A 26,128-nucleotide genomic window follows, 5' to 3' on the forward strand; every position below is an offset into this window, starting at 1 on the left:
AAGTGGGAGGGGAAGGGGGACAGAGCCCTTTTCCACTTACAGCCCTGAACACTGAGTTGCTCTGATGACCAGATCCTAAGCACAGATGGCCATCGCAGTGCAGAGCAGTGAGGAGATCCTTGCTGCCCACATCCTTCTGTGGGCCAAGGGCTGTGCCAGCATCTCAGGGCCCAGGGTTCTCTGTACGGTGTCCATAGTGTGGGTTTCACTGGTCAAATGAGGAATCAATCTATTATCTCAAGTTTTAAGAGGACAAGCTGGGATTCTATCTCCTAATAATAAAAGCAATCTAAAAATCAGTGTCATTTAAACCATATTGTTTCCTAAAAGAAAGTTCTTTGCCACGCATTGAACGTAGTCCTCTTTGACATTCCCAATCAGTGAAACCATTTTGCTAAATTTTAAGCAGTAAGAAAGTAATATTTAGAGTCAGAAAGGAGCTTAGAGACAGCCTCATTCAACTGCTTCTTTTGCCCCCGCCCCAGATTGCTCGAGATCTGGGAGAGGACCTCTTTACAAAGAAGTCAGCATCTTAGCACTTTTCTTCTTCTTTTATTTAAAGGAGAAGAAGTTGTTGGCTTTGTACGAAGAAATTATGCCATCACCTTTCTTTTTCACCAGACATGGGAACAAAGAGTGGAGATGATACTGCAATTTTGATCTCTGCACCTCATTTGAAGTCATTCTCTATGATTTAAGTTTTCTTGAAATGAGAAGGATAACTTGTGTGAACTGAGTTAAAGTTGGGGGGAAAAGTTGATGGGACATCCTGTTGTCAAGGAAACCAGTTCACTCCACCTGTCCCCCCACCCCTCTCTCACACACACATCAGTTAGTACAGTGCTTTTTAAACTCTTCATCTGACATTTTAAATCATTTAAAAACATCCAGAGTTTCTACTCCAGAAATCTGAAGTACTCAAGGGAGGTGATTCCTGATATTCAAACTCAGGAAGAGCTTTTTCTAATTCTGGTGAAGACACCACCATTCTGAGTCCGTGCTATGTCTCAGACACGTCGGAGACTGTCTCCAAGGTCAGGGTCAAGTCAACTGTGGAATGAGACTGCTGGAAAGAGAGAGCTGGAATGAGTACAAGAGTAAGAGGAAAGCCAACAGTCCAACCCCTTGAGATGTGATGGAGTGCCTATCACACGCAAAGCCAAAAAAGAAAACTACGCCAGAAGTGGTGGCGCACACCTGTAATCCCAGCAGCTCAGGAGGCTGAGGCAGGAGGATGGCAAGTTCAAAGTCAGCCTCAGCAACTTGGCGAGGCCCTAGCAACTTAGCAAGACTCTGTCTCAAAATAAAAAAGGGCTGGGCACGTGGCTCAGTGGTTAAGCACTTCTGGGTCTAATCCTTGGTGCCAAAAAAAAAAAAAAAAAAAAAAAGAAAGAAAGAAAGAAAAGTAAGCGAAGGCCAAGTTGAAAGCACTCAGGGTGAGGTAGAGTTGCTTCTTATTTAAAGACATGAACTGCCTCCACCTGTCTGTTAGACGTCACTGCCCCATGAATATCAGACTTGGCCAAGGGACTTTCCCTGGTCTCACAGGGGCCACACTGTGCCTCTTCCCCTGGTTATGAGTTTGTCCATGTAACTTCATTCAACTGATAGGACATTTGCTGACATGATGAAACAGTGCTTCGTGCTTTCTTGAGTCTTTGCCTTCCCCACGAGAAGACTCTGCTCTTCCATGGAGGAGGAGAGAGTAAGGAGCAGACTCATGATGAACCCCCTTCAGCAGAACCCCCAGGAAGTCCAGAGGGGCCTTCCTGCCAATCAGAGCTAAGAATGGCCAACACCAGCCAATGCTTAGACACAGGATAGATAATAAATTGTGGTTTATGCCCCTGGGGTTTTGGAGGAGGAGGATTGTTATGCAGAAATGACTAACAGAATAGCCAATACAGCATCTTAATTTATTAATTTTTCAGAATCATATCAAAGAAATCAAGGAGTAGATAGAAACACTGGACCAGAACTGTGGGTCTCTTAGGTAGAGCCATCTCCACGGAGTAGAAGCCTTTCCAAAACCGAGCACTGAGAGAACAGATGTGAATCCTGCAAGCAGAAGGGCTCACAAACCACTGACCCTATTAGGATGTGCGACAGCCTCAAAACAGAACTTTAATGCACCTAAAGAAGTTTCCACTCATCTGTGGAGCAGGAAAAGCCACTAATAGTGACCCAGTGACCACGGAGAAGCTGCGTAAAGACAGGACTCTGGTATGGAAGAACAGCTGAAGACCAGTATGACTGATGCCAGTTCATCTTGAATAGAGAAAGAGGCCTGAGCGTGGGCTCCTGCACCGGGTTCTGGACTTTGAGAAGCAGAGGAGCATATTCTCAGTATAAAAAGAGAAAATTCAGGAAGAACAAAGGGAAGAACTCTGTTACTCCCCGTGGGCCGGAATTTCCCAGTGTATTCAAGACAGGCTTCGTTTACACCATTATCCTGAACAGTTATCAATAGCATTTCCTTTCACTCTCCAAAGTTTCCTGGACTGGACAATAAATGATATGATCTTATGGCTGGAGCATATTGTAGCCATAGGGTTGAACCATACAGGTTCAAGTAAGATTTTGATAGTCCCAGGGGCAAGACCCACCCTGGCTGTCAAGGCAAATTGGCCTTCTTGCTCTGAGGCCTGGAGGGCCACCTTGTCCTGGTGCCTCCTTCTCACGGTGGTCGGAGTGGAGATGAAGGAACCCAGTCCAGCAAGCTCTGAGGGCGTGGACCTGTTTCTCAGGCTTGCATGGTGCTCTGTACCAGGGCCTTCTTTAGGAACCTTGTCCATCCTGCTGGGAACCCTCTTTGTGGACCCTCAAAAAATAGAAACACATGGAGCCTCCCTATGCTTGCCACTACTTCCACATCAGTTCAGCATGCAGAAACCAAAACAGATAGAAAAATTGAGTTTCCTTCTTACCCACACAGAGGTCCGTACTGTTTTCTGAGCTCCATTTGGCTTTCCCAAAACCCTGAGGAAAACACAGCACTATAGTGAGAAAAAGATTAAGCAAAATTTCAATTATTCAAAGTTATTCAGAAACAAAAAGGATTTGGAGCAGTAAGAATACAGTTACATAAACAATAAAAAAAAGAATTGAAGTTATATTGCTTTCAAGTACTGTGGAATATTGGATAAATGAATGGCTTTCTAAAAAATATTGCCAAGTAAAACTCTCAGGCAGTTCTCTATTAATGGACAGAAGAGCTTGTGGATAATTGTTGCTAAAATATTTGAGACTGTTTGCTTTCTCAACAATAATGTTCCCCTCTGAGATTTGGTTCATATTACTATCATTACTTGGCCAAGTTCCTTTTCGTGGCCCTATGTATGTAAACTTCCACTGAATCTATCTGAATCATTACATATTTGGAATTCTTGTGATCCAAGTTAGTTTTTAACTAAAACCAACATATTCAGCATATAAGAACCTTCGAGTAACTTTATCTAGGATGAAATACTAGGTACCTCTCGTAGTGAAGCATATCAGAAAATGCACAGGGGGTGAAGCTGGGTGGAGGTCAGATGATTCTAGACCCACTGTGCTGTAGGGATCATGTGATGGAGATGGGGTGTGTGTGCAGGCATGGGGGTCCCATGGGTTGGGTGTGAGTATGTCAGACGTGGTGGAGTGAACTGTACATGCAACATGCCTGGGTGAGAGGGGGTGGAAAGTGCTAGATGTGGTGTGGTCATGTGGTATGTGAGCAGAGAGAGTCACAGGCTGGAGCAGAGTCAAGGGTTAGAAATGGACAGTTCACTTCCTGAAAAGAAAACGGACTCTTCACATCAATGCCACTGAATTTCAAAGTGCAAGAGTACAATCTAGCAAGGAGAGCTTCTGTGATGGAAAAGCAGGCAGTGCAGTAGGTATGTTCTAGAAAGCACTTGGCAGGGTCTGTACATACAAAGACGATGGCTGAGAAGGAGCATATGTGGAAATATCCAGAGGCAGCAGCTCCATGTTTTCCTCACGTCGACAGTTACATTTTTTCCTCAAAATGTTAATACCAAATGGATTCCTCAAGGGAACACCACGGATTGTTTCCCCCCAGCTATGTGTGAAGTTTATTTTCTTTACATTTCCTCTCTAGTTTGTTGTTCTATTTTGACACTTCTAAATTTCTTCACACTTGCTTCAAGGACCCACAGGAAGCCTCAATGAGCTAGTTGTCTGTGGGCTCAAGACTTGTGAACTGGTCAGAGAGAGCCATGAGAGAAGGAGGTGTTTAAAACATGTGAGGAGGAGAAAAACAGCACACAGTGAAGGGTGAAGATGGAGAAAGAGACAGAAAGGAGCTGAGACGGGGAGGCAAGGGACGGGAGTCACTGTGGTGGCTTTCTATCAAGAGCCAAGGATCAGACTTTCCAGGATAGGGATGGCGGAAGGGCCAAGAGTGTTACGGGTTCCTATCAGCGTTAACTTCCTGCACTTGTGTGACTCTTACACTCAGGATCTGTTGGCTCCTGGTGTTGGGTCTGATGTCAGTGTCCCCTGAGCTAGCAGAATAAACTCACAGGCCTCTGAGAAAATCCAATGTGAGGAAAAACAAAACACTGCAGAAGATAGAGACCTGGGCCTGTCTCTACAAATAGCTACCAGCCATTTCCACTCGTGGGACGCTCTGTCAAATCAAAGGCAACAGACTTGAAATAAAACATGGTTTCTCCCCAAACTAGCTACCCCTCCAATCTTCCCCTGCGGCCACTCCGCAGACATTCTCTGCTTTGCCTGGATCAAGACTTACACTGATGCTTGACTCACCTTACCTTGAATCCACTGCACCTTATTGTTCACCAGAGTTCTTTTTTTTTTTTTTCAACTTTTTTATGTTTTCTAAATATTTTTTTAGTTGCCAACAGATTTTTAATTTTATTTATTTATATGTGGTGCTGAGTAGCAAACCCAGGGCCTCACACATGCCAGGCAAGCGCTCCACCACTGAGCCACAACCCCAGCCCTCACCAGAGTTCTTAATCTTGCCTCCTGCCCCATTATTTTCTCTTGGCCATCATCCCCACCCTGCACCAAGGCCTCTCCCCTTCAACCTCGACATCAGCGACACTTAGATTCTAAATGCTTGTTCCTTGGTGAGTCCTGTTTGATTCTGATGCCCCTCTACTACCCAGAAGGGATGGTAGATGAACAATTGCTTGCTTGCCCTCCTGGCCTGAGGTGTGTAGCTCGCCCCCTCACACACAGCTCCCTTCCCCAGCCTTCCCTGACCTTGGCTTCTAGGTGGTCCAGGCAGCTGGTCCACCTTTGCCATCCCCTCCTGTTGCTGTATCCCCACACGCGTAGCTCTCCACCTGACGTGGGTATCCCTGTCTACAGTACCCCAGGACCCCCTTCTTTAGGAACTCCCCCAGGATGATTCTGCCCCAACACACCTTCTCCTCCAAAGCAGAACCACAGCTACCAACTGTACTACCCAACCTAGCACCAGGCACAGCTCATTTGGTGTTGGACACCATGGTTTGATGGTGCACTTGAGGGTATGAGTTCTACCACTGCATTCTGGAATCTGGCATATTTCAGTGCTCATTAAGTTGGGCTTGGGGTGAATGAGCGAAAGACAGAACTTCCCTGGGCTCAGCAAGTCAGTGCCTTACCTGGCGGAAAAATGTCAAGTTGCCAATAAAAGGAGAAGGCTTGGGGTGTCTGATGCCCAACTTCTCCAGCCTCGAGAACGCTGATGTGGAATACCTGGTGGGAGAAGACAAGTTCAAAAACCAAGACATGGAAGTTTGCAGTCATGCCTTTGACCCTATTAGGAACTGGAAATTTTGAGTTCCCTGGAAGTAAGGATAGAAGAAGTGCCCAGTTAACATGTCTAAGGACTGAAGGGACAGAGTCCTGTGGTAGGACAGGAACTCAGAAATGCCTCCTACTTGAGTGACAGGTTAGAGATCAAGGCACCTGGAAACCTCAGAGCTGGGAACTGCCTTTGGGATGAGCAGATCCAACTGCCCTTCCCTCACTGAGAAGCCCATCATAAACTCTCAAAGCGAACCTCACCCTGTTGAGTTCCCCTGCCTACAAATCTATCAGGAGCGATGGCTTGGAAAGAAAGGTGAAATCCTCACAAAGGCAGAAAACAAGGCTCCCAGGCATCTGCTTATTGTCTCTGTCAAGACTGACTTCCCCTTTGTACATCATCTGTCCCTTGTCACATGAAAAAGAAGGACAGAGCCAGCCACGGAGAGGAGACCCTCTCACCAACCACTAGAACCTCTTCGAGTCTTTGGTTTCCTGGTCCAAGACCATCTGGGAAGCAGATTTTCTTAACCAAGAATCAGAAAATGTGGCCCGACAGACTTCTGTGCCACTTCCCAGGAGAGAGCAGCAGTCTGGGAAGAGCAGCGTGGCTGTCAAAACACTGGCATCACCGGGAGAGCCGAGCAGTTTATGGGAACAGAGGGAGAACGCGGTTAAAGTCAGGACTGGCTCAGAAAAACCTGGACATATGGCTCCAGCCCCTCACCAGCCAGCCAGTGAGGTCGAAAGTTCAGTTCGTTCAGAAAAATTCACGAGTCACGCTGGGTGTTTAGCATCACGCTGGGCTCAGCCAAATCACAATTGAGGGGCAAGGAAAGAACAACAGAGACGAACACTAGCATCTGACTTCCTAGAAGCACTGGAGCTCAAAACCAGTGCGGGAAGAACCGCTCGCTCATCGGAAGGATGGAATAGTTCCGTACGCTTTGACCTTTTCCACCTGCAGTCTGAGAAGGAGCACTTGAGAACGTTTCAGCAAATACTCAAATATTCAGGGAAAGGATGACATAACTTAGGTGCAGGTTTGCATTATTCTGAAGAATGGGTCCGTTTTAAAGTGACTGCAGAAAATAAAATTAAGAGTGGCCACAGGGGAGACCCAAGCAGGGCGGAGGGGAGGGCTCTCCTCAGATTTCCATCTGGGGTTTTGTTGGGTTTGTATGAATTCCCAGGACGTCACGTTCAAGTTCATGTTCAAGTGTAATTATGATCCCCACTCCAGAGCCACAGTGAATTACATGGATTAGTCATGCCAATATTCCTCTTCATTAGCGTGTGCACCAAAGGTTGACGCATAGCTGGTGGAAGTTGTTCTTTCGAGGAGGTGATGATATTTTAAACGACTGCCCTTGCACCTGAGGGGCAAGATCACTTAACTTTTTCTTTAACATCCTCAGATTGGGAGTCTGTGTTGATTTCTTCATCAATTTTTGTGATTTCTCTTCTAAATGTAATCTCTAATGGGTGGAAAGCACCATGAAGATCTTGGGCCACGTAATTACATCTTAATTTTGTAATTAGATGTCTTGATTGTCTAATTAAAGGACAAGAAGTCTGTGCCTAATTACATGTGCTAATTATTATGCAAGTCCATGCCCTAATTATGTAACCGCACTTACAAGAACACTGCCCGTGTGTCTCTGCACAAAATTTAGACATTTTCCAAACATATGGCATCAAGCAGAGAGTGTCCTGACCATAGCCACAGACCTCACTTTGCAGCCTGGATGCAAGTGCACACCGTGAGCGTCTTCAGCGGGGGATTGGCCCAATACCACCATCAGTAACCAGAGTCCCTGCACCCAAATCTGCAGGGGAGACAGCCACCACCAGACTTATGAGCAGAATTGCAAAGCGGGTTCCATTTGTCTCATTCTCACTTCCTTCTCTCACCCTGGTCACCTACTCTCTGGCCTCAGGGTCCGCACACTGCCCTCTATCTTGACAGCGCTAATCCCAAATCCACAGACTCCACATGTAATGGGGTTGAGAAGCTCAAAGAGCAAAGTTGAAGTCCTAACCTCCAGGACATCAGAGTGTGACTTTATGAGAAAATAGGGTCATCGCAAATGTCAGTGGTTAAGACAAGGTCATACTGAAGGTGACCTCATCCAAATGAAGGGCTCCTTATAAGAAGATAGCCATATGGAGACAGAGTCACACATCCAACAAGTGACTATGGAGGCGGAGACTAGAGAGATGCAGGGCAGGTCAAAGATCATCAGAGAACAGGAGGCAGGAAAGATTTTTCCTGATAGAGGGAGCACGGCCCTGCCCACACCTGGATTTCAGGTTTCCAGCTCCCAGGCCTGTGAGAACATACATTTCTGATGTTTTAAGGCACCCGGTTTGGGGCACTTTGATACAGCAGCCCTGGGCAAGCAGTATACCAGGAATACCAATGGATGAGTTCCAGAGAGTCGATGGAAAGGTTTTAAAAATTTCCTCTTGTTACTTTAAAAATTGTCATTGTAAAAGAAATTTATTTTATGTCAAATTGTGTCATTAAGTCCTGTGTCATCCAAAAAAGTACAGGTGGCCTGGGATGGTACTGTGAAAAGCAGGTAAAGTGCCATCCCTGTGTTGTGACAGCTAGAACAGCTTTCCTGTGACAGGAATCAATGCAAATGTATCCCACAATGATGATTATGGACATCTGTCATTGTTTACATTAAGTATACTTAAGTTGGAAAATGACAACTGAAAGGATATATGGCTGCAGATAAGGTTCTTTGGTTTTATTTTCACATCTAAAGCAGTCATTAAATGCCACAGACGCAAGTCCTGCGGTACTCGTAGTTAAACTTATATTGTCCCTTTTCAAAATACCCTGAACCATATGGATCATTTTCAAAATCAAGTTCAAACTTTAAAATTCGAAAATTTTCCTCAAGACAATGCCCTCTCTTAATGGATTCAACATAGGTATGAGGCCCATTGTTTAGCCACAGAGCCACTCACAATAAACTGTGGGATGTTTTTGATGAATCATCTAAAAAGGTCAAGTGCATTGAGATTTGGAACAAAAGAAATAAACCAATCAAATGAGACCTGTCCTACAAGATTACCCTCAGTGCCTGTCATAAGCAGCCGTGGAGGAACTGGCTTGCCCTCCAGTGTGTGACCAGGTGCAGACAGCTCCGAGGTTCATTCATTGTATCTTCACTGTGGCAGGCAAAGAATTCCTATTTGTTGAGCTGTTTTTGCAAATTGTAGAGGCTGTGAATGTCTTTGAAAGGGTGAAAGATTCCTTTGGCAGATAACACTTCTCCTTTGATAAAAATAGTGATGGTCCTAGACCAAATAAAGTCAGGGATGCCAAGTAATCTGCTTGTCCCACTCTTTGGAGAAGAAAAGCATTTTGTCATGGACCTGACTCTTAGAGACCTCCCTAGCAATTCTGAAAAAAGTCAAGGTCACATCAGAAGCTTTGTCAGAAAGAGGGCCTTAAATTGTTGTCTGTTAAGAATTGGGAGCAAGTTAGGTGCGGCGGTTCACACCTGTAATACCAGGGTCTCGGGAGGCTGAGGCAGGAGGATCTCAAGTTCAAAGCCAACTTTGGCAAAAGCAAGGTGCTAAGAAATTCAGTGAGACCCTATCTCTAAATAATACACAAAATAGGGCTGGGAGCGACGAAACAGCTGAAAGGAAAATGAGGAAAACAACTCCATTTGCAATAGCCTCAAAAAAAAAAATAAAATACTTGGGAATCAATATAACTAAAGAGGTAGAAGATCTCTACAATGAAAACTACAAAACATTGAAGAAAGAAATTGAGGAAGACCTTAGAAGATGGAAAGATCTCCCATGTTCTTGGATAGGCAGAATTAATATTGTCAAAATGGCCATACTACCAAAAGTGCTATACAGATTCAACGCAATTCCAATTAAAATTCCAATGACGTACCTTATAGAAATAGAGCAAGCAATCGTGAAATTCATCTGGAAGAACAAGAAACCCAGAATAGCTAAAGTAATCCTTAGCAGGAAGAATGAAACAGGGGGTATCGCAATACCAGAACTTCAACTATACTACAAAGCAATAGTAACAAAAACGGCATGGTATTGGCACCAAAATAGACAGGTAGATCAATGGTACAGAATAGAGGACATGGACACAAACCCAAATAAATACAATTTTCTCATACTAGACAAAAGTGCCAAAAATATGCAATGGAGAAAAGACACCTGTTCAACAAATGGTGCTGGGAAAACTGGAAATCCATATGCAACAGAATGAAACTAAATCCCTATCTCTCACCCTGCACAAAAATCAACTCACAATGGATCAAGGACCTTGAAATCAGACCAGAGACCCGGCATCTTATAGAAGAAAAAGTAGGTCCAAATCTTCAACTTGTTGGCTTAGGATCAGACTTCCTTAACAGGATTCCCATAGCACAAGAAATAAAGGCAAGAATCAATAACTGGGATAGATTCAAACTAAATAGCTTTCTCTCAGCAAAGGAAACTATCAGCAATGTGAAGAGAGAGCCTACAGAGTGGGAGAATATCTTTGCCACTCATACTTCAGATAGAGCACTAATTTCCAGAATATATAAAGAACTCAAAAAACTCTACACAAAGAATACAAATAACCCAATCAACAAATGGGCTAAGGGTATGAACAGACGCTTCACGGAAGAAGATCTACAAGCAATCAACAAACATATGAAAAAATGTTCACCATCTTTAGTAATAAAAAATGCAAATCAAAACTACACTAAGATTCCATCTCACCCCAATTAAAATGGCGATTATCAAGAATACAGGCAACAGTAGGTGTTGGAGAGGATGTGAGGAAAAAGGTACACTCATACATTGCTGGTGGGGTTGCAAATTAGTGCAGTCACTCTGGAAAGCAGTGTGGAGATTCCTCAGAAAACGGAATGGAACCACCATTTGACCCAGCTATCCCACTCCTCGGCCTATACCCAAAGGACTTAAAATCAGCATACTACAGAGATACAGCCACATCAATGTTCATAGCTGCTCAATTCACAATAGCCAGACTGTGGAACCAACCTAGATGTCCTTCAATTGATGAATGGATAAAGAAACTGTGAGATACACACACACACACACACACACACACAATGGAATATTACTCAGCTATAAAGAATAATAAAATTATGGCATTTGCAGGCAAATGGATGAAATTGGAGAATATCATGCTAAGTGAGATAAGCCAATCTCAAAAATCCAAAAGATGAAGATCTCACTGATAAGCAGATGATGACACATAATGGGGGTGGGAGCGGGGCAAGAATGGAGGAAGGAGGGACTGTATAGAGGGAAAAGAGGGATGGGAGGGGTGGGGGGAGAAGGAAAAAAATAACAGAATGAATCAAACACCATTACCCTATGTGAATGTATGACTACACAAATGGTATGCCTTTACTCCATGTACAAACAGAAACAACATGTATCCCATTTGTTTACAATAAAATAAATTTTAAAAAAATAGGGCTGGGGATGTGGCTCAGTGGTTGAGTGCCCCTGAGTTCAATCCCTGGTACCAGAAAAGAAAAGAAAGAAAGAAAAGTAAAAAGAAATGGGAGCAGAATATAAGGTTTGTTGGGTTTCCGAAGGTAGATCTTAACATGCTTAATGGAAATTTTGGGCAAAAAAGTTAGGACAAAACTAGCAGGAAGAAAACATGCTGTCATTTAATTATTTCTAATTCTTTCCCGTGTGAATTTTCTATGTTCAAGATCATATTTTCTATACTTTTTTTCTATTTTGCTGTTTTTATTTATCCGTATGTCTACTTTTGTCTATTTAACATGAGCCCCAAATCTCCATGTTATTAAACATTTATGAATATTATTTTTATGGCTCTATAATATTCTTCTTGTGGACATATCATAATTAGCTAAATTATTCTTATAGTTAAATATTTAGCTACTTTAAGTCATGTTACAACAATAAACATTTCAGTACCCCTGAATTTTCCAGCATTTTGTGTATGAAGATTTTCCAGACCTGAAATCCTTTTTTTAAAAATAATTATTTTATTTACTTCTTTTCGTATGGTGCTAAGACTAGAACCCAGTACCTCACACATGCCAGGCAAATGCTCTGCCACTGAGCTACAGTTCCAGCCCAGACCTGACATTTTTGAATCACCGCTTTTCAACATTGGTACATAATGCCAGATGCTCTCTGGAAAGTTTTCCCTGTTCATCTCACTATTCCATTCCCATTTCACTGAATGCTTTCATAAAAATTCTTTCCTAATTTGGTGGATACATCAATATGTCTCGCTTTCTTTATTAGAGAGAAAGACAGTCTTTTGCTGTTGCTTCTTTTCTGATTTCAAACTTTGAAATTTTCTGATTTTCCAACTTTGAAATCCTCCCCCTCTCCTTCCCCCCGCCTTTCCTCTCCTTTCTTTCTCTCATCCATTCCCACTGTGGTTTGTCTAGAGGGCAGGAAGCATTGTCCTCTCCCAACTGATTAAAGGATTGGTTAGAAGATGAGCAGTCATTGATAGGTGACCACAAGCTAACTCCACACATGCACGGGCACAGAGAGGGAGATGAGGAGATGAATTCTGAACAGCTTCCATCCATTTAGAGAAGAACGAACCACAATCTCATTGGTTGCGGTAGTTCTATTCCTTTGCTTCTCTTTTCTTCCCCCCTTCATCCTCCACACACATGAGAGAAACTGTAAGGACAGAAATAGCCTCAATCTTGCCTCAAGGCAGATGTTCCTGGGGGAAACACTGAAATCCAGTTTTATGTGCAAGTCTCTCAGTTCCGCTTTCAGCACTGATGTCTGTTCTGGCGCTTTCCTTGCCATTTTTGGTTCCCTCATCCTTCCCTAAAGACCTTGCTCTTGGTTTTCCCCGAGGGCTGGCAGTCATTCGGTGCACATTTGCTCCTGTGTCAGTAGCAGCTGGATGACCTCCTAAGCTACAACCTGCAAAAACGAACGCTCATTTGCTGAATTATAGTGACAGGCATTTTCCTCTAGGAATAAAATTCTGGAATCTCGTGCTCAGAGGACCTCCTGCCCAGACTGGAGAAGAGAGATAGCCATCAGAGGGAATGCTGAGACAGGGTCTACAGGACAGGTGGCCAATCAGAATGTTCCCTCCCTGGGACCCTGGCAAAATGATCTTGCCCTTGCCCCCAGGGAGGCAAAGGGACAGTGTGTTTGCTGCCCCACCCTTTCCCTCTCGTGTATGATGCCACCACTACCACGCACCTGGGTGGTGTGGGATGTGGGTCTCTTCTGATCCTTTTCCCTAGCTTATGCCAATGCCTCACTATTTTAATTATCATAACTCTAAAACATTTTTATATCTTACTTTCTTATATTAATTTTACAGTGAATTAGTGAAAAAATCCCGTTGGAATTTTTCTTGGAATTGCACTAAAATTTATGAATTAATTTAGAGAATATCACAACTATTATAACATAGAAAAATCACAAAGAATATGATCTTAAACATATAAAAAATTCACAGAGAAAAACCTAGAAAGAATTACAATAAAATAAGATGAGGTTTTTCTCCTTTGCAGTTCTAGTTGTTTTGCTCAAATTTCTGTCTCTTCTCATCTATAAATGTTTATTCTCTCCATTGAGCCTATTTTCTCTGTCCTTCAGTAACACTTTATAATTTTGTGCACAAGGAGTATCTTTTTGCTATTTACATATATTTGCTATGGGGATAGCTCATGTGTAGGAACATCATTTTTTTTTAACCACCAATTTTCCTTCTAAACTTTCTTATTAGTTCTACTGGTTTACATGTAGAATCTTTTTGATTTCCTACATTGATAATTCTATTTTGTGCAAATAATATCAGTCTGTCTCTTTTGTTTTAATCCTTTTGTTTCACTTTTCATTTTCTTTTCTTATTACAATGGCTGGCATCTCTAGTACAATATTAAAAAGGAAGCAGTACAAGTAAGCCTCTTGTTTCTGACTCTACAGGAATACATCTACTGTTTCAAAATTAAGTGTGAGGTTTTGCTGTAGATTTTCAATAGGCATCCTTTATTAACATCACGACATTTCCTTCTATTCTAGTTTGCTTCTTGATTAGTCTTACCATAGGCTTGACTATTTTATTAATCTTGTCAAGCACCAATTTTTTCTTTTGTGGATCATTTCTAACTTTTTGTTGCTTTCTACCTCATTAATTTATGTTTATATTTTGATTATGATCTTCTATTTTCTCTGGGTTTGCCTTTGTTGATCTTTTTTCTTTTAGTTCTTCATGATTTAGGTCACTTACTTTCAGTGAATGCATTTAAAGCTATAAATCTCCCTTTAAGTATTTCTTTAGCTTCATCCCACACATTTTGTAACATTTTCATTGTGGTCTGATAATCCTACTCCAATATGGAATTTATAAATATAAAATGTGCTATAAGATACACAGAAGCAAAGCTCAGAGGAATAAATATTTTGGAGTTGCAAGACCTTCCTATTGTTTTCCAAATTCTGTTCAACCCTGTACAAAAGATTTGGTGACAGTCATTATAATTTGTTCCCAAAAGTTCAGAAACAGGTGACAGTTTATGATCTTCCCTACTCCAGGGGGAAAAAATAGAGGACTACTAAATAAATATATAAGAATTTGGCCGACATGAGTTCTTTCTTCAATAGTGTAAGTGCCATCAAAACATAGTCATTGCAATTGTGAGCCTTAAAACAACCCTGTCACAACACAAGAAAAACCATTCTACATTTCTTCAGACATATGAGTTATATAATCATCACTGTTATAATTCATAATAGGTTTCAGTGTTCCTATGTCTCAGGCACTATGGTGAAGTTCTTCTGTGCTGTCTTGTGTGAACCTCCCAACCTTATAAAGTAGAAGCAAATGCCATTCTCATGTCACTGCTTGAGAGGTTAAGGAAAGACCCAGGTGACAGCACTGTGAGGTGCCTGCATCGGAGTTGAAGCCAGGTTGGCCACATTTCAAAATGGCGCTGTTGGCCACTTTCCACGCTGTTCCTGCCTTTCCTCTCTGCTGGGACTTGTGGATAAATCACCACCAAAAAAGTGCAGCAAGGACGTGGAGAACAAAGGCAGGTCACTCAGAAACCAAAGGTGTGATTGCAGCCGACACCAGAGGACAATGAGAAAGGGCAAGAGGGTGAGTCTTGGTCTCGCTAAGGCCAACCCCTTCGCTTCTGTTGCTGGCCCACCTGTTACTCATTCTTCTCAATTATTCTTTTTCTGCTGCAGTGATCTCTCCCTTTCTACTTGATCCTCCCCATCAGGACACGAACGTAGCCTGGTGTCTTCCATCTCAGAAGAAGAGAGCCAGCTCTCTGATCTGGACCCTGCCTTCCTCTCCTTCCGGGGAAGCTCCTTGAAGGCAGCATCCAGTATGTTCCCTCCCCTCTGTCCCCGGCCTCTTCTCCGCTGTTCCAGCCCAACTGCTGTGCCCACAGCTCCCCTGGGATGCCCGGTCAAGTCCATTGAAGGTTTTGATCTCGTCAATCCCAGGAGTTCCTGTTAATCTTTTCACTTGACTTCTCGGTAGCATCTGGACCCCTTCCTGAAACACTCATCTCCAATTCCATGACATCCCCCGTCCTGCCCCTGGGGCACCCCTTACTGTCCCTGTGGCCCCTTTCCTTCCATTGGTCACATGGCTCTGGTGCCCCCCTAAGTCAGTGACTCCAAATTTCTACCTACAACTCTGTTCTCTCCACTGAGTTCCAGCCTTTATTATCCAACTTTCAACTTAACTGCACCTTTTGAATATCTACTGTGCATCTTAAAATTTAAATATCTGAATCTGGTTCCAATTTTCCCTCTAAACCTGTTGTTCCTCAGTCATCTGCACAACATCATTGTCTCCACGGTCCACCAAGTGCTCAAGCCAGAAACCCTGGGATGCAGTAAGGTATATAATTGTTTAAAATATGACTCCCCACCCCATTGGAAGATATCATCCCCTCCCCATTTACTTCAGGGAAGGTATGGGCAGAGATCTGAATAATGTGGTCATAAACGAACAAGGCAAGGATCAGACACTCCCCTAGAATCTCCAGAACAGACCTGCTAACTCCTGAGCTTTACACTGACAAGTCATGCACAGTTCCATCGCTAAAATAATAATTGCAATGGACCAAAACACACCAAATGTTTCAATTCATGAGTTCAAAATGATACAAAAATATCACATGTCACCATTATGAAATGCGCAAATAATATTTGATACTTTAGCCATGTGAATGCCTGTTAGGAATAAATAGATTTTGAAATTTGTTGATCGAGTTCATTGTAACTAGAGTTACCTTAATGTAGAGTGGTACCTTATATAAAAGATTGCTATGGTGAATCTTGCCAGAAATTGAAGGCATTTTTTTAAAGTCAGCTGATTTTCCTCAACTGTATTAGTTTCCTACTGCTGCTATAACAAATAACAAGCATAGGGATTTAAAACAACTCAGATTTATTCCCTTACTGTTCTGGAGGCCAGAAGTCCCACATAAGTCTCGGTGGTATAAAGTCACCAGTTGTTCCTTCCAGATCCGCTTGGCTTGTGGCTGGGACGGGTCAGTCTCTGCCTCCAGTCAATGCTCTGCCTTCTCCCACTCAGTACCCCTGCCTCTCTTTAATGAGGACCCGGTGATTACAGTTGGGACCCACCCCCAGATAATCCAGGCTATTCTCCCTTTCTCAAGAGTCTCGACAAAATCATATCTTCAAATCTCCTTTTGTCATTTAAGGAGGCGTTCACTGGGACCGGGGACATCTTTGGGGCCATCATTCAGCCACCTCACCAACGTCTAATGTATGCAGATCTGGATTTTATTTTGGTGTGCCTGAAAAGGAGAAATGCCCGGGAAGTTCCGCAGGTCAACCTGGGCTTCCGCCTGGACAGGACCGGATGGTGAGGCTGCCACTGGCACGCCCAGCCTCGACCTCGGGCAGCACGATCCTGCTCTGGTAGCCCTACCACCTAAAGCCAAGTGGATGAGAACTTCACAGAAATAGTCCAACTTCAAAAATAAGTTATCCCGCTGACGATTATTGTCATGCAGAGAGTTAACTAACGTTTCCAAGTTTAGCCTAAGTTTTCAGGGCAAGAAATTCAATGGAGTCACTTAGTCTCCAGGTGTCTAAGATCTAAGTCTTCTAAAGCCGGTCGTTGGTAGAATGCCCTGGTAGTTTGGGCCTTCTCTGCAAATGGCATGAACTTTTGCCTACATTCCCAATTTGCTTTAAATAGATGCATTTATTTGAAAAGGAAACTCTATGTGATGACCATAAGGGAAAAATCAGTTCCCCTTCCAGAAATAAAAACTGATGGGAAAACTAAACACTTTACCATGAAAGAGCTCAAGTCTGTGTACCTCTGATAGTGATCTCACCTGCCATCCATGGTCCACGGACCATTGCCAGGAAAACAGGATCCTCGCAGTCGTTCCAAGCAAGCCGTGGTAGAAAATGAAGTCTGTTTTTTTAGGTTCTGTGGCTTGACCCATAATTTGACACCATGGTCAGAGGATGACAAGGGACATCTCAGTCCATTCTTAGAGTACACATGGAGGTTTGGTCCAGATGAATCTCACACTGTCAGAGCTAAAGAGAGGTGGTCTGCTTTCGGTGTTGGATTTATTCTAGACTACGATGGTAGTTTCCCCTTAGAAGGGGAGGAGTCTTGGTAGCAAGTCCCGTGGCCACACGCAGGCTAATGCTGATGGATGTGTTATAGAGAAAGAGCACCGTGGGCCAGCCGGTGGTTACTCACTGCCCGCGCCCTCTTGCCAGCAGGGCACTGGGTGCCAGGATGCCAATGACCTTGACCCGTGCCACTTACAGCCCACTGAGCCAGCCAGACATCCAACAGCACATAGCAAGCAGTTAACTAAGCATTTACATTATGATCCTTGCAGCCAAGAAGTGTCACCTATCACAGGATGCACCCACTCAAATATACAATTTCTGTTTTGATGATCCTTTGGACTCTCACAGGATATCCGTTGAACATCACCCCCAATGGCAAATGGTCCTGCTGCTCACTGTTTCCCGCCAAAACCAGTTTGTAAACAAAAAATGCCAGGGACGCCCAAAGAGGACCATCTCCCAGAAAACCATCCCGCAGAGGCCTGGAGCTGGCGGGGGCGGGTGGGAACAGCAGCCTCGGTTCCTGGTTCCCTGCCACTGCACACAGGTGGCCACCGGAGGACCTGGGCGTGTCCTGCCCTATTGTCCCAGTAAGAATTATACAAAAAGAATGACAGAGATGCATGGCGTCCCGACATGAATAACATGCATCCTTCACTCCACCTCAAAAACAACAAAGCCATCGAAATGCGTCTAAAACCAGTTGCGTAGCCGGCATTTATAAAATGCTTTGGGGGTGGGTTTTTTTTTGTTTTTTAAGTATTGAACATTTGAATTTAACCAGATTGAGCTCTTCCACCTCCCACCAGAAAAATCAGTGATATCTAGAGAGGCAGCAGAAAGCCTGCACCAAAGGATGACCTCAGGATGGAGAGGGCAAAGGTCGAACATAAACATATTGAAATACATTTGAAAACTTTCCAAGCTGCCCACGGCAGCCCCAGGGCAGCCCCCGCCTCATCTCGCTTGTTCTGGGGGCTGGAGCATCTGGCTCTCGAGCAGGATGCTGCTTCTGTGGACGTGGCCTTCCTGTGACCTCCCACGCCACCTGCCCCTGAGGATACCGAGAAGTACAGCCACAGGTTCTTGGTTCCAGGGACACAAGTCATGACGCTGTGTTTCACAGAGGTGGAAAAATAACTCAGTCGCCCAATTTAAAGGACGCGTGTTCCTCTGAGAACAGGTCAGGGTTGAGGCCAAGCCCTGGAGTTCCTGTCTGTCTCTCCGTCTGCCAATTAGCAGGCTGGGCCTTGCGGATAATTATGCTCTCAAGGTGGTGGCTTGTTTAAGTAATTGATGATGTTGTTCTCATTGGGGAATCTTAGCACATCAAAAGCTGTGGAGAAACCAAAATTCACCTAGAGTCTGAATTAATCATTTTGTCAAGCACAACAAAGACTTGCGTGCTTTGCTATTAATCCCAGATGAGGTAGCAGCCCTCAGTTAAATAAGGAAACTGTGGTGCCTTTAATTAATGTTTCAAAGAGCACAGACTCACTCTTTTCCTGATTTTATTTTCATAAAAACGGTGGGAAATACACACAGAACAGGTATTTTTCACACTTCACCAGTGCAGGGAGAGCGAGACCTGGTTTCACTGAAGTTCATAGAAAAGGATCTGGGGAACTTAGCTGACCACAAGGTCAGTGTGTTGTTGCCTGGGTCAGAGGAAGTTAGCCCAGAGTGTGACTCGAAGAGCTACCCTGTGCTCTTTGCACTTCTGCCTGCCTCAGACAGTTCCTGAGATACCCCTCAAGAGTTTCACTTTCCCCCAGCACTGCCGAGTCAGCCCTCCTGAGCTGCAGCTCAGAACCCAGCTGTCCACGAGCCTGCTCCTCAGCTGACTTCCTGATCCCAGATCATCTCTCACTTCTTCTCCAACCACCGCAGCTCCCCAGCCTCTGACAGCCCCTCACTCCTCTTTACCTCCACCTCCAGAGCCACAGGCCAGCCGTGTCCTTTGCCTGGTGTCTGGTCACATGGCAGACTCCAACTCAAGATCACTGGGGCCACATCAGAAGCCCAGGGTGCTGCGTGTCCAGAAGGAGAGGGTTGGCGTGTGCATCGCTGGACTGACCCCAGCCGCCTTTAAATGGGCTGGGACACCCGAGGCCAGCGAGGGCCAAGGAGCTGGATGCGAAGGGGTCTGAAGCCTCTTCCTCCAGTTTGGCTGCACTTGACAGAGCATGGAGGCCGCGCAGGCCCCTCACCCGTGGACCATGCTGAGGAGCATGGACTTGGGAGAGCCGTGGTCACTGTCCCCGGGTGCTTTCGTCTTGCCTGCTAACTCCCCGAGGCCTCTAAGCAAGTTAGCATTGACGAACCTCGACGTCACCTCGACTCTTTTAAAAACGGCTGTATTGGTGCACTTCAGTTACACGAGTCCTGGGGTTGATTTGGCCGAACCGCACACACAGGGAGCCTAAGGGCTCGGTTTCATCTGCAGTCCTTCCTCTTTCCCTCCCAGCTCCTTCCTCCCGGTTCCCCTTCCTCTACTCTACTGGTCTTCCTTCTATTTATTTATAGTTTTTAAAAATTGGTGCTTCACAGAGAGACCTACAGACGAATTCACTGTGGGTTGTTCAAACACGGACAGAGCAAAAATCGGTCAATTCATGCCACCTTTCCTCCCTTGTCCTGCCCCCCTCCTCTGCTCCTCTGATCTCCCGTCTGTTTTCATGGGATCCCCTCCCCCACCTCTCCCTGCCTTATTTTGGTCTGTCTTCCACATATGAGAGGAAACATTTGACCCTGGACTTATTTATTTATTTATTTGGTATCAGGAATTGAACCCAGGGGTGCTTAACCACGGAGCCACATCCCCGGTCCCTTTTAGTTTTTAATTTAGAGACAAGGTCTTTCTAAGTTGCTTAGGGCCTTGTTAAGTTGCTGAGGCTGGTTTTGAACTCGTGATCCTCCTGCCTGAGCCTCCTGAGCTGCTGGAATCACAGGCGGGCCGAGCAACCCTTGACTCTCTGAATCTGACTTTTTCACCCAGCCTGATATTCTCCTGCATTTACCAGCCAATGCCATTCTTCTTTATGACGCTGTAGAACTCCATCGTGGATCCATACGACACTGTCTTATCCATGCATCTGCTCACGGGCACCTGGGCTGGTTCTTAACTCGACTCTTGTGGATTGTGCTGCTCTGAACATTACTGTGCCTCTGTGAGGAGCTCCTTAGGATGAACGCCGAGGCGGGTGGCGGCTTGGTCCTGCTGGGTGGCAGCTGGGTCCTAGTGCGGAAGTTGGGGGCTTCCAGTCTTAGTGCTTTGAGGAATCTCCACTCTGCTTTCTGCAGTAGTTGTTCTAACTTGCAGCCTCGCGAACGACGTGTGAGCGTACCTTTTCTCCCACCTCCTCACCAGTATTTATTATGACTTGTATTCTTGACGATCGCCATTCTAACTAGAGTGATAAACTCTCAATGTAGTTTTGACTTGCATTTCGTGACTGCCAGGGATGTGGGAAGTATTTGTTGGTCCTTTGTATTTTTTCTTCCGAAAAGCATCTCTTTATTTCTTTTGCCCATTTATTGATTGGGGATTATTTTTGTTGTTTTTTGAGTTTTGTATATAATCTAGATATGAATCCCCTGTCAGAGCAGCAGCTGGCAAATTTTCTCCCATTCTGTAGGCTCTTTCTCCATGCTCTTAATCATTTCCTTGGCTGTGTAGATTTTTAATTTGATGCTGTCCCACTTAAGGATTTCTTGAGCTTTAGGGGTCTTGTTAAGGAAGCCAGTGTTTGTGCCAATATCTTGGAGTGTTGAAACTTTTCTTCTCACAGTTGCAGAGTTTCTGGTCTAATTCCTGGGTCTTTGATCCCCTTGGAGTTGACTGTTGTTCAGGGTGAAAGACAGGAATCCAGTTTCATTCTTCTACACGTGGAGATTCAATTTTCCCAGTGCCATTTGTTAAACAGGCTGACTTTTCTCCAACGTATGTGTTGGGCACCTTTGTCAAGTGTCAAATGACTGCACACGGGCTTGTTTCTGTGTCTCTGGTCTTCGTGTCTGCTTTGATGCCAGCACCATGCTGTTTTGTTACTGTAGCTCTGTGGTATAATTTGAGATCAGGGATTCACACTCCCTCAATAAAATAAGATGAAAAAAATACTCAGGAATAAACCTAACGAAGGAGGTAAAGACAATGAAAGCTCTGGAACTCTGAAAAGAGAAGTTGAAGAAGAACTTAGAAGATGGCAAGACCTCCATGTTCTCAGAGGCAGAATCAATATTGTCGACATGGCCACACTACCAAAAGCCATGCTGAACTCAGTGCAATTCCCATCAAAAGACCAACGACGTTCTTCACAGAACTAGGAAAAAAAAAAGTCCTGAAGTTCATTTGGAAGAATAAGAGACCCAGAGTAGCCAGTCTTGATCCTTTCTTTTGATCTCCGTCTTCAGCCCGTTACCAAGTGCTGTCAGTCTGCCTCCAGAACCTCTCTTGAACCAGGACTTTATGCTCATTCCTAACTGCCCCTTCCCTCTTCCTTGAATGTGGACTCTTCAATAGAGTCCTTAACTGGCTACCCAACCTCTGGTTTCTCCTCCTATCCACCCATCAGCCCTCTACACTAGTGCTAACTTACTAATATGCAAATCTGACTATGTTGTGGGTCTACTCAGAATTCTTTATTGGCTCCTTGTCACTTTCAGATTGAGTGCTCACCTCCTTTATTTGGTGTAGAGGGCCTTTGATGATCTGCCCCCAACTGGACTCTAGCCTCCTGTAGATTGTCTTTGTGTCCCCTTTCGACTCCAGAAATCTTGCACATTTCTCATTATCCTAAGTTGTTTCATGCTTCTGGGCATTGGCCTGTGCTTTTCTCCAAGGTCAGGACTAGGGGAGACAGGCAGGGTGTCCAGGGCACAGCATGTCAGGAGGCCCTCCCTCTCAGGGCTGTGCAAGTAGCCAGCCTACCCTTGCATGACCCTGAGCATGAGGGCCCCTCACCCAGTCCCAGTGGACTCTGCTCTCCCCGGGATGCCCAACCTCTCTCTCTCTCTTCCTCATTCCTAGGTCTCTCTGTAAGGGCTGCCTCCTCCTGAAACCCACCTAGACCATCCTGGGCCCACGGAGACATTTTTCTTGGCACTTGAAGAGTTTGACCCTGCCCCTGACAGGGAGGGTTGTCGGGGATCACAGGAGAACACGGGGTTTTTTAGTAGTAACACAATCCTGCCCAAGTTCACTGCTCCCTGTCCCTGGGTCTGTTTCCACCCTGATGGTTCAGTCTTCAGTGGTGAATCCTTTGTTTTTATGAAGTCCTCAAAGAGCCCTGGACACTGTAAAAGAGCGGCATCTGCCTCGGGTGGACCCCAGCAAGCAACTGAATGAAGAGCCCAGAAAGGGCACCCAGGGCTGCTCCTGCCTGTGTCCTGCACGGTACAAAGGACCCGTGCTGGGTGCGTCCTGTGGGCCAAGGGCCCTTCTGATTGCTTCACACAGAGGCACTCATTTCTTTCTCCCCAGTTCTGTGTGGGACACACTGTCACCACCTTCACTTTGCAGATGGGACAACTGAGGCTCAGCAAGATGAAGTAGCTGGCCCCAGGTCACACAGCTAGTGAGGAGCAGAGCAGAGATTTGAGCCCAAGTTGTCTGGCTCTGGAGTCTGTGCTCTCGCGTTTCTGATTTTGCATTTGCTGAGCATCAAATTGCCTAGATACCAACCCATCTGAAAAAGACGGGGTGCAGGGGCTGGGACAGTGACTCAGTGGTCAAGGGCTTGCCTAGCGTGTGAGAGGCTGAGTTTGATTCTCAGCACTGCCTACAAAAAAACAAATAAAGGCTCATCAACAACTAATAAAAATATTTTTTAAAAAAGATGGGGTGCAGAGAGCCCCACTTTGGGGGTACAGGCCTGGTGAAAAGGCAGATGCCATTTTACAGGACCTATCACCCAGCGTTTGGCAGAGCTCCGAGGCTGGGGCAGATAAAGTGAGGACCTCACCTGTGAGAAAGATGCGGGGTGTTTCTTTGGCCAGCTGAGGTTCGTTGCCTCTGAGCAGCCAAGGCTGGTACACAGGCAGTGGGTATTGGTAACAGGTCCACGGAATGATGCCAGTTCTTCCGTATCCAGCCAAATAGGCATTCAACAAATATTTGCCACTTGGACTAGAGGTTGTGCCTGCAAAGACCCAGCCAATACTTCCATCTTTCCATGGCACTGTGACATGCCAACTTGCCTGGAAGAGGCCTGGGAACCCAGTTCTGATACCCAACTTGGCACACAGCTGACAACACTTAGGTAACTTAAAGGCACAAAGATTGTGAGTGGTTCCAAAAATAATTATAACCCGATTGCATCTTGTTAGTACAATAATCCCCAGATCTTTGTCTTGACCTGATTCTTGGCAAGTTCACCCACTGGCCTTTGACAATCTCTTAGCTACAATGGTCAACTGGGTCCAGCTGGAAATTGTATCAGACAAGATCAAAAGTCAACAGCTCCAGTCTAAGATCACTGAGTCTTGGTCCCCATTGCTCATCAATATGGTTGGTTTTGGCTCTCACAACTCTGGGCTCTGCCCCAAATGCTCAGACCCACAGAACCTGCCTGACCCTTCCTCATGGCCAACCCATCTGGGTTCGGGCTCTTCTCTACCACTTGAACCTGGAAATTCCTTCCATTTTTGTAGTATCTTGTCCTAATGCCCCCCCCACAGCCATTCTTATTATTAGTTAGCTAGTGCTGTGTAACAAATGACCCCCAGACTTAAGTAACTTAAAACATTTATTATCTCAGAGCATATGAGAGTCAGGAATCTAGAAGCAGACTAGCTGGGTGGTTTTGGGTGAGATCTCCAAGACCCTTACAGTCAAGTTGAACAATCCACGCCCATGCTCACTGGCTTAGCTGCTGGCAGGCTGTACCATCTGGGCCTCCGTAGGGCTGCTCATCTGGCTTCCCCCAAAGAAGCAATCCCAGGGAGAGAGTGCAGAGTTTGAGGAGGAAATTTGTCTTCCATAACCTAATCTTGGAAGTTATATCCTGTCACTTCTGCTGAGCCCAGGTACAGTAGGAGAGGAGATTGTGAGGCTGTGAATTCCAGAGCAGGGATCACTGGGGGACATTTTGTAGCTGGCTGCCTCATTACCAGTGTCCAAATGTGGACAAATTCAATGAAATGACGTCCTTCCCCTGAAGTCTCACCTTGGATTTTTTCGAAGGGGTTACTCAGCCTTGTAATGCCTCTGAGCCATTTCCTCCCAGAATGAGGTACTGAGACAAGATGTGGCCGTCCTACTCTGCAGGATGTGCTGGCTGCTCACTCGGTGCCAGGTGTTATCCCGAGTGCCACTGCACATCCTGAGAGAAAGGGTGGGGCTTACTTTGCTTTCACTGTGAAAGAAATTCAGGGAAACTTCAAACTGGAGTGGATAAAAGGGATTTCAAGACTTCAGAAAACAGCAAGGATGATAAGAGCTGACATTTACTGAGCACTTGCCATGAGTCAGGCATTTATAAAAGTGTTTCAAAAACATTGGGTCCTTTCATCTCCACTCCACCCTCGTTAGGCCCATTAGACAGATGGGGAGACTGAGCTGTAGAGTCTGACCCCAGGACTGGGCCACAGCCCAGCCGAGGCAGGGCCTTCCCCTCCTGCCAGGCCTCTGCCTGGTCGTCCTGGCTCAGCAGGGCCAGGAGCGCGAGGAGGCTGGACTCATTTCCGAGGGCTCTTTAAGCAACTTACACAAACTGCGCAGCTTCGGACCACAGAAACCCCTTGCCTCACGGATCTGGAGGCAGGCGTCTGAAATCGAGGGGCCGGCAAGGCTGCGTTTCTGTGAAGATGCCCAGGAGGACGCTTCCTTGCCCCCTCTAGCTTCTGGAAGGGGCCGGCCACCCTGGGTGTCCCGGGCTTATAGAGGCACCCCCAAGTCTGCCTCCATCTTGGCACGGCGTCCCCCTGGGTGACTAGGTCTTCGTGTCATCATCCACGAGTGCACATTTGTGTCCAGATCTCCCTCTTGGAGGGCCCAAGTCACGGGATGAGAGGCCACAAATCTGCAGAGACCCTGCTTCCTCTTCTGAGGTCCGGTGGGCACAGACTTTACGGGGCACCAAGACCATGCGAAGGGCAGCAGCCCCTGGAGAAGGCCCAGGTGTGTGTGGGCAGGGAGCCTCCTTCGCCCTGGGGACCCAGAGGAGGAGAGCTGGAAAGACTCTGCTCTGAGGGAAGGGGACGCTCATTGCCAGACTTCTTTTTTCCTGGCTCCTTCTGAAGGTCCTACTTTGTTTTCCTGTTTTGTTTCGGGTTTGCTGCATATTATCATGATGCTGACTAATCTATATTTTAGTCACTTTAGTTTCTATAGGAAGAAAGGCAACAAGACTCCATGCCTGCTTCTGGACCCCAGGAGAACCTCCTGCTTCCCCCCAACCCCCCCGGAGGACAGGGTACAATGTGCCTGAGGGACAGATGTGGACCGGTGACAAGAGTCTCTTCTTATCTTTCAAACCCCAAGTTAAGTTCACCGTAAGCCATGGGCCTAGTGCTAAGGGAGACCCTCCCCCTCCTTCTTCCAGCCACTAGCCAGCACCAAAGGGTACTTTCTGGAAGGACAAAAAAATGAACATATTTTTTTCCTTAATAACCCAGTAGGGCTCCAGGACCCATGAGAATATTTAAAACAATTCTGGAGTTATTCGTTTCCAGCCATAGCCATTTCTTGGCATAACGACATCCATAAATTTACTGCCCAGCACAGAACAAT

The 26,128-nt window shown here is 45.4% G+C and overlaps 1 protein-coding gene across 3 annotated transcripts in view; it reads right to left on the minus strand.

Annotated features, from left to right (window-relative positions):
* The window catches only part of Tbxas1 (thromboxane A synthase 1), a 159,901-nt gene that overhangs the window by 120,554 nt on the left and 13,219 nt on the right, over window positions 1-26,128 (minus strand). For 2 of the 3 annotated variants that reach the window (XM_047560623.1, XM_047560622.1), the window contains exons 2-4: window positions 5,622-5,715; window position 5,031; window positions 2,928-2,979 (exon numbers count right to left, since the gene is read on the minus strand). In XM_047560623.1, the coding sequence (XP_047416579.1) occupies window positions 2,928-2,979; window position 5,031; window positions 5,622-5,715 (147 nt within the window). The remainder of the gene's footprint in view (window positions 1-2,927; window positions 2,980-5,030; window positions 5,032-5,621; window positions 5,716-26,128) is intronic. The other variant, XM_047560621.1, reaches the window with a different exon arrangement.

The sequence above is a fragment of the Sciurus carolinensis genome, chromosome 8 (assembly GCF_902686445.1).
Source record: "Sciurus carolinensis chromosome 8, mSciCar1.2, whole genome shotgun sequence".
NCBI lineage: Eukaryota > Metazoa > Chordata > Mammalia > Rodentia > Sciuridae > Sciurus > Sciurus carolinensis.